This window comes from Oncorhynchus clarkii, chromosome 14 (assembly GCF_045791955.1).
Source record: "Oncorhynchus clarkii lewisi isolate Uvic-CL-2024 chromosome 14, UVic_Ocla_1.0, whole genome shotgun sequence".
NCBI lineage: Eukaryota > Metazoa > Chordata > Actinopteri > Salmoniformes > Salmonidae > Oncorhynchus > Oncorhynchus clarkii.
The window spans coordinates 11,361,936-11,374,835 of NC_092160.1; the positions used below are offsets into that span (position 1 = coordinate 11,361,936).

At 45.2% G+C, this 12,900-nt stretch overlaps 1 protein-coding gene across 2 annotated transcripts; it reads left to right on the forward strand.

Moving 5' to 3' along the window:
• The first annotated feature begins 509 nt into the window (after window positions 1–509).
• On the forward strand, window positions 510–7,279 carry LOC139366275 (protocadherin-18-like). Of its 2 annotated transcripts, none has more exons than XM_071103567.1 (4): window positions 510–3,393; window positions 3,860–3,948; window positions 4,275–4,459; window positions 5,753–7,279. In XM_071103567.1, exons 1-4 carry the CDS (start codon window positions 895–897, stop codon window positions 6,712–6,714), a joined length of 3,735 nt encoding a protein of 1,244 aa, XP_070959668.1. In that variant the 5' UTR covers window positions 510–894; the 3' UTR covers window positions 6,715–7,279. The 2 variants fall into 2 exon arrangements, with proteins under 2 accessions (XP_070959668.1, XP_070959670.1); XM_071103569.1 differs by having other exon boundaries at window positions 544–3,393; window positions 3,893–3,948.
• The last annotated feature ends 5,621 nt before the right edge of the window (window positions 7,280–12,900 follow it).

Consider the following 12,900-nt stretch of genomic DNA (forward strand, 5'->3'; position numbering starts at 1 on the left):
TATGACATTCACCTCAAAATATATTTAGATTTTTTTATTGCCGTAACAGATGCTTATAACCAGCACGTAAAATTCAAGCAGGGCTATGTTGCGGTGTATCTCATCCCAAGGGAGATTATATGGAACGTTTAAATGCTTGATCATATTTAATGTTAAGAGTGTTAAGATTATGATTTAGCATAGTCAATCTGACAGTGGCACACTTTTGTGAATTGCAGCTATAACAATATGCGAGTGCCGAGGCAGCCATGGGTCAATTTGGCCATTTTTAAAGTTCTCCATGAATAAGCAGCCCTTATTGTTGTGGCACACTTTAAAACTACGTCTTTGGGCTGGTCCTCCCGGCTTCTGGAATCAAGGCCCCCTCTGTGTTGTGAATGGACACCCTGGAGGCAACGAAGGGGCAGCACTTGATTTAGGGAGGGGTGTAAAGGAGAGGGGATGGGGGCTGGGGTGACTTTTTGTGTGAGCGGAGGAAAAAGACGCAGTTTGGGTGAGGGGCGGGCTATGAGGGCCAGTCTGTAGACGAGACAGGAGCGCGCGACAGAGCAGAGCGCACAGCAACACAAACGGAGCTACGCCTTTTCTCACCGCTCAGATTTCCAGACGCACACTCACACACACAGACCGGGGCTTAAGTGGATGTATGCAACAGATCACAACAGCAAGAAAAATACTGCATTTGAGTTGGTGTGTTTGGTGTAAAATTGGAGCCAAAAGAAAACTCCGACCCGGTTGATTTTGAGTTCTCAAATCTTCATCCTCCAGTCGATTTGCACGACTTTTCACCAAAGATGACTTACTGAAGGGATTTAACATGCTAGACTTTTGAGAGAGCATCTTTTTTTAAACCTTGCTCCTCCGTGGTAGTGTAGCCCATCCCGGGTGCTGAAGATGGGTGCCAAAATTAACACACCCAGAGGGAATATAGTATTTTCCACTGCGCTATTATTATTTTTGGTTGTAATTATGCAGGCCGTTTCTGGTAAGACTTTGAAATATAAAGTTTATGAAGAGCAAAAAGTGGGCACAGTGATTGCAAGGCTAAAGGAGGACGTGGCGGATGTTCTGTCTAAATTACCGAGTTCACTGTCCTTTCGGTTCCGTGCTATGCAGAGGGGGAGCACTCCATTTCTGTCGGTTCGGGAGGAGGACGGTGAAATCACCATAGGGACCAAGATTGACCGGGAGAAGCTTTGTGAAAAGAACCTAAACTGTTCTATCGAATTTGACGTTGTCACTCTTCCCACTGAATACCTCCAGCTGTTCCACGTCGAGGTGGAAGTCTTAGACATAAACGATAACTCGCCACAGTTCTCCCGTGCCATCATCCCCATTGAGATCTCCGAGAGCGCCTCTGTGGGAAACCGCATCCCTCTGGACAGCGCCACCGACCCTGACGTGGGAGATAACTCCCTTTACTCTTACTCTCTGACGCCGAATAACTTTTTCAAAATCGACATAAGGACCAGAACCGATGGTGCCAAATATGCAGAGCTGGTGGTGGTGAAAGAGCTGGACAGGGAGGTGCAGTCCAGCTACCAGCTGCAACTAACGGCCTCGGACAATGGAGTCCCCCCGAAGTCTGGCTCCACTCTGCTCAAGATAAGCATCTCAGACTCCAACGACAACAGTCCGGCTTTTGATGAGCAGGTGTACGTTATTAATCTCCTGGAAAACTCACCACTTGGGACTCTACTGATTGATTTGAACGCCACAGATCCGGATGAGGGCACTAACGGTAAAATAGTTTACTCTTTCAGCAGTCATATCTCTCCCAAAATACTGGAGACGTTTAAAATGAACCCTGAAAATGGCCAAGTCACTCTGATTAAAAAAGTGGACTATGAAACTACGTCATCTTATGAGTTGGACATTCAGGCGCAGGACCTGGGTCCTAACTCCATCCCAGGACTTTGTAAAACCGTAATCAAAGTGGTGGACGTGAACGACAACAAACCAGAGATCAACATTAACCTCATGACTCCCGGTAAGGAGGAAGTGGCCTACATCTCGGAGGGCGCGCCGGTGGACACCTTCATAGCATTGGTGCGCGTGGACGACAGTGACGCAGGGCTCAATGGCGACGTGGTGTGCCGCCTGCACGGCCATGGGCACTTCCGGCTGCAGAAGACCTATGAGAAGAATTACATGATCCTGACCAATGTGTCTCTGGACAGAGAAAAGAGGTCAGAGTACAGTCTAACGGTCATAGCTGAGGACCGCGGCTCTCCAAGCCTTTCCACCATCAAACACTTCACGGTGCAGGTGTTGGATGAAAATGATAACCCGCCCCGCTTTGAGAAGAGTCGCTACGAGGTTTACAAGTCCGAGAACAACTCTCCCGGGGCCTACCTGATGACAGTGGTGGCGTCTGACCCTGACCTGGGCACCAACGGCCAGGTGACCTACACGGTGGTGGACACTCTGGTCCAGGGAAGCCCCATCTCCACCTACGTCACCATCGACCCGTCCAACGGCGCCATCTACGCCCTACGGAGCTTCGACCACGAGGACGTCAGCCGCATCTCCTTCACCGTCCAAGCACGGGACGGAGGGAACCCTCCCCTATCCTCCAATGCCACCGTCCTCCTGACCGTGCTAGACGACAACGACAACCCACCCGTCATCCAGTCCCCGCTCCTACGTAACCACACCGCCGACCTCCTCCTCTGGAGACACGCCTCCGCCGGTCAGCTGGTCACAATTGTCAAGGCCACTGACCGTGACACCGGCATCAACAGTGAGCTGAGCTGCTCCATCGTCGGGGGCAACGAGGAGGGCCTGTTTGTGATGGATGCTCGGCGGTGCGAGCTGCGGACCAACGGCAGTCTGGAGGGGGTTCCCAAGGACGTGCTGGAGATCAGAGTGGAGGTGCAGGATAGGGGCACCACCCGCCTGTCCACCGGGGCCCTGCTCCGCCTCTCCCTCCAGGAGAATATGGACTTCCTACCCCCAGGCCTCCCCACGGGCCCCAGCCATTCCCTCCTGGACCTCTCCCTCATCATCATCATCTCCCTGGGGGCCGTGTGTGCCCTGCTGTTGGTGGTCATGGTGATGTTCGCCACAGCACGCTGCAACAGAGAGAAAAAGGACCCCCACAACTCGTACAACTGCAGGGTGGCTGAGAACACGTACCAGAACCACCCCAAGAAGCCCTCTAGGCAGATCCACAAGGGAGACATCACCCTGGTCCCCACTGTCAATGGAACCCTGCCCATACGGGCACACCCACACTCACCTTCTGCCTCACCTGCCCCAGAGAGGGGCACCATGGGTAGCAGGCAGAGCCACCACAGCCGCCAGTCGCTCAACAGCCTGGTCACCATCTCCTCCAATCACGTCGCAGAGAACTTCGCTCTGGAACTGGCCCACGCCACGCCCCCTGTCGAAGTAAGATGAGAGAGAGCGAAACAATGTCTAAGTTCATGTCCTTAGTACAGTATTAGTAGATGGTTTATGAATATGAATATGTTATCTACTAATGGTAGTCTTGAATCACATAAATGTCTTTGGATTAAAATAGACCCCCATCAACTATGGATCTATAGAATAAAGAAGGACTGAGTTTTGGCCTTGTCTTGTATTATGGTGATATAGAAATTGAACAATGTTTATTATTATGATTTTTGCGTTTTATATTTAATATTCAGTATTTGTTCTGAATTTGTCCCCGATGTTGTGGTGTGTTCAGTACTCCATCCCTTATATCCAGTGATCATCTCATGTTTTAGAACATATCACGTCATATCAACATCCATCCACCTCGTGTCCTTGTGCCAGTCTGCTCCCATCAGTATTCATTTATTCATTCATTCCTTTCATTCTTTTTTTTTTACATTTTCTTTTTCGATTGTAGCAAGTCTCACAGCTTCTGTCCATGCTCCATCAGGGCCAGTACCAGCCAAGACCCAGTTTCCGTGGCAACAAATACACCAGGAGCTACAGGTATTAACACCATCTAACTGCACCTTAAAATAAACACACCTGAAGGGAATCAGAATGTACGTGTGCATAACTCAGTAAGGCTCTAAGGCATATCCTACAATGCTTTACATATTCCTAAAAAGCTTTTGGCTGTATTCCCTCGTAGGCCTATATGTGCTTTGTTCTATTTTAGTACTCAACCTTGATAACACTTGATAATTGCATGCAAAAACCTTCGCCACTAGAGAATTCACTGCACTATCGTTTTGATATGCATACGCCTTGAATCATCCTCCAATGTTGTTTTCTATGAAAGTTGAACCATCATTTCCTCTCTTCGTCTCCAGGTACGCTCTGAACGACATGGACAAGTTTAGTCTGAAGGACAGTGGTCGTGGCGACAGCGAGGCTGGGGACAGTGACTACGAGGCAGGACGAGAGTCTCCCATCGACAGGCTCCTGGGTGAGGCCTTTAATGAGCTATACCCGCATGACGGCCAACACAGACCACATCCACAGCATCCGCATGCAGGTATACACCCTTCAACTCATCACCCCTCTCACCTCACCTCAAAACCCTCACCCTTCAGCCTACAACACTCTCCCCTCTATATATCAGCCTCTTACCCTATACCCTTGTTCTTTACTGAACTATACCAACAATGACTGCATGCAGGTATACCATCCTCACCCTTTTCACCATATCCCTCCTCTCACCCATCTTAGCCTTTACCCTACACTACAGGGCTCCACTGAGCTATGCCCCACCACAACACACATTATCACACCACCTCACCTCTCACCACAACTATCAATCACCCTCATCCCCAACACCTCTGAGAGATCCACTCCCCAGCTGTTTATCAGCACAGTGCCTGGGACTGGATGGGACTGTGGAGGGAGAAAAGAGGCAGAATTATCACCCGTTTCTCTGATGAGAAAAAGCTCTCATCTCCTCCATAACACAATTATTTCAGAGTGCGATCAGGCAGCCAGGCAGTCAGCTGGGCAGTTCGCAGGCAGGCAGAGGTGGTTGGAGTGGGGTTTTCAACAGCTTTGAAAGGCTGTTTTTGTAAATCAGTCCGGTTCATCTTTTATTTTTGCCTTTCATCAGCGGGGAAGGCAATATGCTGCCTGCCTACATGGCTGCGGCTGCTGTGTTTCCAATGCTCCCCAATGCACTCTTCCTTCATCAGCTCTAAGATGTATTATAAATGGTCTTTTCATGGTAATGAGAGGGTAATGAAGTCCCTGAATAGCATGAGTGACTAGCCAGCGGTCTGTAATGAAGGCTTTAACTTGGCATATTTGATTTGTATAATTTATTCTTCAGAGATTTTTCATTTGAAGATTTAATATTGAATAGACGCAATTTCAAAAGGGAAAAATGCAGGTTTTTAAGCAGATTCTTTTGAAAGAGTAATAGTGGCCATTGATCTGGCCCAGTGAATTGTGTCGATATGTTAATGTTGAAGGTGGTGTGCTCTCTCCTGCAGCGTGATATGCTATCTAATTATCTTAGATTTCCACCCATGTTTGTACCCAGATCACACAACTGTGTTTTAACATGAATGGACAATGTTTGATGTTAAAAGGCTATGAAAGACAATCTTTCATCTCCTCCCTTCAAAACCACTCCCAGTTCTATGCCTACTCATCACCATCTCCCCTCATCAATAGTCTATCAACAAAGAACAGTAATACCCAGAACAATCTATCTGTCTGTGTATGTAGAAATGCATGGCCTCCTATGTATTTCATCTCCCTGTGCAGTGCCTTGTGACTCTGTATCCCTGACCACGTCTCTCTCCCTCTCTCGCTGTAGCGATGAGACTGTGCACTGAGGAGTGTCGTGTCCTGGGTCACTCTGACCAGTGCTGGATGCCTCCCCTGCTCTCCCCAGCCTCCTCTGACTACCGCAGCAACCTCTTCATCCCAGGAGAGGACCCCCGCCAGGCCAGCGATCCCCAGGAGCCGCCCCAGCCCTCCGACCCCGACCACCCTCACGTACAACGCAGCAACCAGAGCTTCTCCACCTTCGGCAAGGACAACCAGGAGGAGGCCGAGGAGGCAGAGGGGGGAGAGGAGGGGGAGGAGGAGGACCTGTGTGGAACCACGTCCCTGTTGTCAGAGATGAGCAGTGTGTTTCAGAGGCTCCTCCCCCCATCGCTGGACTCTTATATCCAGGTCAGCGAGACACAAAAGGCAGGTACAAGTATGGGGGGTGTAGGTGTCCCCATGACAGGGTCACTGGACAGGAGGAGGGGTCATCTGCCAGGTAAGCCCAGTGCTGCCGCCCACCAGCAAGGTGTTGCAGTATGGGCTGCCAATACCCACTTCCAGAACCCCGGCTCTAGCATTGGGCCCTCAGGCCAACCACACCCCCAGAATGGTAGCTACCACACCCTCAAACCCAGCACCAAGCTCAGCCCCCAGAACAACCACCACAACCAGGCCGTCCCTAAAAACAGCCCTCAGAATGGACACAGCCACCACGCCCCCACCCCCAAGAACAGCCCTCTCCTCACTGCCCTGGTCAGCCCCACCCTGGTGGCACCCTTCCTGGCCCCGGCCCCCATCCCTGTTCCCCTCCCGGGTCCATGCGGTAAGTGGCTCCCAGCCATGGAGGAAATCCCAGAGAACTTTGAGGAGGATGAGTTTGACTCGGTGCTGGGGCAGCTGGGACACCTGCAGGGGAAGAGGAGCGACAGCCGGCATGAGCTGATGGACGCCAGCGAGCTGGTGGCTGAGATCAACAAATTGTTACAGGATGTCCGGCAGAGCTAGACAACACTAAATACCCTCCACCTTTGAACTCTGACCTCCAACTTCCTGTCTTCCTGTCAGGAGTCCTGCCATGTCTATGGAGGGGAAGCTGAGGAGTCTGGGTAGGAAAAAAGAAAAGAGAAACCAACGAAAGACATAGACCTGCAATTGTCGTTAAAGTTGCATTTCTAACGTATTTGTGTTTTGTGAATGCTAAATATCCAAATAATGTTTGTATTTTCTTGTTTGGTACACAATGTACACAATGTGACTGTATTTATCTTTGTATTTTAAAAATACATTTGTATTCTTATATTTATATAAAGTAAATGTATATAAACTTAATCAATCAGAATTCTATTTTTATATATTGAAGGCATGTTAAATGAAGAAAAAAAGAATCAACATTTTGACATGCAACTGAAAATCTACATATTTAATATTGTCTTTTGTATTGTGAAATGTTTTTTTTTTATGTCATTATTATTATATGTATACATGAATATATTAATTATTGGACAGAAGTCTTTGTGGTGTATTGTGGGAACTTGGGGGGAAACACAAATAAAAGTGAAAAAACACAGAACTAATATGAGTTTGTCTTGATGTTTCATATTTGACTAATGTTGTCATTGTATTAGAAGAAGGAAGTCACAGAGGTTTATTTGCTAAGTTAAATGTTTCCATAGAAGGTTAAGAACCTTCACAGATCTCCAACATTTGGCATACATAATGATATTAGAGGCGTGGGCTTGGTATTGTGTGTGTGTGTGTATGTGTGTGTGTGTGAGAGAGAGTATAATTTTACAAAGACATGCTGAACTGTTGTCTAGATTTCTATGAGAATAGTTCCATATGAGCTCCCCCTATTGGTCAAAAGAGCTCACTATTGGTCCAATAGCGGTCAGGTCTACTACGGTCAGCGCCAACCTGTATCATTGGGAAGTCCCTACCTTAACCTAATCCTAACCTTAACCTAACCTTGACCATAATGCTTACCTAACCTTAACCCTTACATTAACCATTTTAAATGTCAACTTCAATGTGGTAGGGACCTCCCAAGGATCCTGGATAGCTCAGACCTCAGGTCTACTCTAGCACACTGCTCTTGGATGTAACAGTCAGATATTCTCCAACTCAGGTCCTATATATGTATTTGGAAGGAGGCTGTTCATGACAGTATAGTGTTGCCTCCTATTTTCTTCTTGGTCGATGGCTGATGTTACCAGTGCAATGAAAAACATTGGTTCTATCATCACCACTTACTACTGCTACCCAAGATCGTTCTTCGGATGACTTTACCCATCTGAAGGTCTGAGGCTCAGTTTGAAACAGAACAGAGCCCCCTGGAGGCCAGATTTGATTATTGCAGGAGTAGGTTCCTCCTCTTCATGAGCAGCAGTGGCAAGCATCTGGAGCTGAATTCACTAGGTGCTCTGTAGTCCAAATAGATCACCGACACTCAACCACGGAGATACCTACAAACCAATAACATCAGTCAGTCAGTATGTAAGTCAGTCAGTCAGTCAGTATGTAAGTCAGTCAGTCAGTCAGTCAGTATGTAAGTCAGTCAGTATGTAAGTCAGTCAGTCAGTCAGTATGTCAGTCAGTCAATCGTCAGTCAGTCAGCATGTCAGTCAGTCAGTATGTAAGTCAGTCAGTCAGTCAATCAGTCGTCAGTCAGTATGTAAGTCAGTCAGTCAGTCGTCAGTCAGTATGTCAGTCAGTCAGTATGTAAGTCAGTCAGTCAGTCAGTCAGTCGTCAGTCAGTATGTGAGTCAGTCAGTATGTAAGTCAGTCAGTCAGTATGTAAGTCAGTCAGTCAGTCGTCAATCAGTATGTAAGTCAGTCAGTTAGTATGTCAGTCAGTCAGTATGTCAGTCAGTCAGCCAGTCAGTCAGTCAGTTAGCATGCCAGTCAGTTAGTCCGTATGTCAGTCAGTCAGTCAGTCAGTCAGCATGTCTAAATAAACCAGATGAGGCTAACTGTACGGTACGTGCAAACATTTGGTGTGTACGTGCACCTTTGTGGGTCTGTATTAGGCTCAGATGTCTCAGTATTTTATCCATTACATATGTCTTACACCTTTCCCACACTGAGCCCATAACCTGGTACTGTCACTCACTCCTTTCCTGCATCGACACTGAGATAGAAGAAACCACTAGAACTACAACACAATTATCAAAATCTCATTGTTTTCTGTGTTCCTACCTTCCTGCATTTGAGCCTTTACACATGAGTCTGTTTCTATCAGCTAGGTTGATAGTGAGATAGCTACCATTAGAGGCTTTTTCTAGTGGTAGAGCGAGTGATAGAGGGAGGGAGAGGTAGCAGGAGAGAACGAGTACATGCTCACGGGAGGGAGCAGGAGGAGAGGTAGTGGGAGATGACAGAGACAATTACAGAGAGAGAAGGAAGGAGAGAGAGAAAGAGGTAGGGATTCAGAGAGAGTGAGAATAGAGAAACAGAGAGGGAGAGAGAGAGAGAGAGAGAGGTAGAGAGATGGAGAGAGAGAATGATAGAGAAACACAGAGCGAGAGAGAGAGAGAGAGAGGGGGGGGGGGAGGAGGGATAAAGATAAAGAGTGAGGGAGAGAGAGGAAAAGCCAGGGGTTCTTTTTAGGAGAACACAGAGCTGAACACCGGAGTCTGTCGTGAAGAAGGAAGCCAGTGTTTGGCTTTTCATGTCGTCAGCCATTTCTCCTGAATGCTGCTTAACATATTCTCCCTGACTACATCCCCTCCCTCTTCTCTCACCTTCTATCTCCCCCTGCAGACGGCTGTACCCAGCAATAAACCCAGTCTAACAGAACCCTATATTCTCATTTCCACTCAATACTGTCAAGGTCCAGCTGCACTACATGTAGAGAGAGAGTCATAATCTGTGAGGTTTCGTTGGGAATGATCTGTCTTTTCAATGGCATCCACATTTGTATTGATTTTACACAATAACACACTCATGACAGAAACTGACTGATTAAAGTCATGGAGAGAAAACAAGGCCATCTGGTCCATAATCACCAGCCATTTTCAAGGTAACAGTACTTAAAACTTCTTTGGGATAGGGGGCAGCATTTTCACTTTTGGATGAATAGCGTGCCCAGAGTGAACTGCCTCCTACTCAGTCCCAGATGCTAATATATGCATATTATTAGTATTGGATAGAAAACACTGAAGTTTCTAAAACTGTTTGAATGATGTCTGTGAGTTTAACAGAACTCATATGGCAGGCAAAAACCTGAGAAAAAAATCCAAACAGGAAGTTGGAAATCTGAGGTTTGTAGTTATTGAACTCACCCCTATCGAACACACAGTGGGATATGGGTTATTTTGCACTTCCTAAGGCTTCCACTAGATGTCAACCGTCTTTAGAACTTTGTTTCAGGGTTCTCCTGTGAAGGACGGCCGGATGGGAGCTGTTTGACTAAGGTGGTCTGCCTGCAGCGTCGTTCTCAGTCACGCGCTTTCACATGAGAGTTAGCTCTCGTTCAATTGCTTTTCTACAGGCAATGGAATTCTCCGGTTGGAACATTATTGAACTTTTATGATAAAAACACCCTAAAGATTGATTCTATACTTAGTTTGACAAGTTTCTTCGACCTGTAATATAACTTTTTGAACGTTTCGTCCGACTGGACCAGATCGCGCTTTTGGATTTGTTACCAAACGCTCTAACAAAAGATGCTATTGGACATAAATGGACATAAATGATGGACATTATCGAACAAAACAAGCATTTATTGTGGAAATGCGATTCCTGGGAGTGCATTCTGATGAAGACCATCAAAGGTAAGTGAATATTTATAATGCTATTTATGAATAATGTTGACTACCCAACATGGAGGATATTTCTCTGGCTGGTTCGGGCTCTGAGCGCTGTTCTCAGATTATGCTTTTTCCATAAAGTTTTTTTGAAATCTGACACAGCGGTTGCATTAAGGAGAAGTGTATCTAAAGTTTCATGTATAACACTTGTATTTTCATCAACATTTATTATGAGTATTTCTGTAAATTGATGTGGCTCTCTGCAAAATCACCGGATGTTTTTGGAACTACTGAACATAACGCGCCAATGTATTCAGAGATTTTTTTATATAAATATGAACTTTATAGAACAAAATATACATGTATTGTCTAACATTAAGTCATATGAGTGTCATCTGATGAAGATCATCAAAGGTTAGTGATTAATTTTATCTCTATTTCTGATTTTTGTGACTCCTCTCTTTGGCTGTAAAAATGGCTGGGTTTTTCTGTGACTTGACTCTGACCTAACATAATCGTTTGTGGTGCTTTTGCCGTAAAGCCTATTTGAAATCGGACACTGTGGTGGGATTAACAAGAAGTGTGTCTTTGAAATGGTGTGAAATACTTCTATGTTCGAGGAATTTTAATTATGGGATTTCTGTTGTTTTGAATTTGGCGCCCTGCACTTTCACTGGCTGTTGTCATATCGATCCCGTTAGCGTGATCTCAGCCCTAAGAAGTTTTTAAGGGCAGGCAGGCAGCAAAGTATAAGAAGCAAAAAGTGGTGATTTCATTCTCAAAATAATGTTAGTGATTAGAATAAATTAAATTGTTGTAAAAAATAGGCAATAACATACGATGAACCCCCAAAAATTCTTAGAATAATGAAAAGTACAATTTACTCAATCCAGTCTAGGGGTAACATACGGTTGAGACAAAATTCTGCATACCCTCACATGAACACTCTCCTCATCAGTTTACAGAACACTGGCAAATAAAGACAGGTAGAGCAAGCTAGAGCCCCTTTCTGGGCTAAACCATAGCCACAATTAGCAATGGTGCATAATCACACAATAACAGAACCCATGGGGAAAAAGGATGCTTTCTTCTTTGTGAGCATATACGCACACATCAGCGGGCACGCCTCATAGTAGAGCACGGACATGTATGAGCGGAGCTTCGATATGTGGAAACACAAGACAAACACAAAGTAAGCACTCAAAATAAATGCACAAGCTGAAGAAATTACAGAGCCATTTAGCAGTTTAGCAGGAGAATATTAGTAGTGGAGAGTTAGCCATGGCATGAATACAAATTAATAACTGTGGGCCTTTTTCCTGGCTTTGGCCTTATCCTAGACAACGTAGTTAAAATAAAATCAGCTGGATGTCTGCTGTTTATAATTATTACATTCCCAAACATATTCAAAAAAGGACAGATGTTTAGCTAAAAATACTAACAATAACTTTAAAAAAGGCAGTTTTACAGAAAACGTATTTATTCTATTGGTCATTTTGAAAACATTTATTTTAGGCTTATGTTTATTTTACAGCAGTTCACACATATTACAACCCGCCAAGTAGCCAAGGAATTCCGGATTATGCATTTGGGGTTGTAAACGTTTATTCTGCAAGATACGAGTAAGAAATATAACGTTCAGCGATGGGAGTCCAATGTACAGGAGGCTAGCCTGCCACCATCACTCTGTTTGTGTGCGTGTGTGGTAGATACACTCATAGAAAAAAGGGTTCCAAAAGAGTTCTTTGTGGAAGGATAGGGTTCTCACAAGAACCGTTTTGATCAGAATAACCCTTTTTGGAAGACAAGGATTATTTTTAAGGCAAAGGTTCTACCTAGAACCTTTGACATCCTACAAACTATTTTTGGAGAAAGTGTTCTTTGATGATTCTTTGTAAGGCAAGAAGGGTTCTACATAGAACCATATAGAATATTTCCCAGCATGCTGTGTTGCAGGGAGATTTTCTGAATTGTTTGTTTTACTGTATTATCTGTGTTTTTGCATTGATTGGTTGATAAATGTTATGCTACACAAAGATAAATAACACACCGTTTTCTAAACTAATCCAACCTGTTAGTAATTGGATTTATTCAATCTTTCCTACAATGGCGAGCATCTTGGTTGAATGCAGGAATGAATGCAGGTTGAGGGTGATACAAAATTCCACTTGTTCATATCCTAACTTTGTCTGGATTCTAATCAGAATTCTACATCTCTTTGCAAGCCAGCATTATGTGACTTGTAGTCCTTATGTGCCTGTAAACTAGTGGTGGGAAACATGGCTTTCTGAATGCTTTGGAGCTTTCACAAAACTGTGCAGAAAAACAGTTTATTACTCGGTTCACAATGCACATTAGTGACATCTAGTGGTCAGCAATAAACAGAAGTGTGTGATTATCAGATAGACATTTTTTTTACTCTGCTGTTTTCATCAAACCTCCC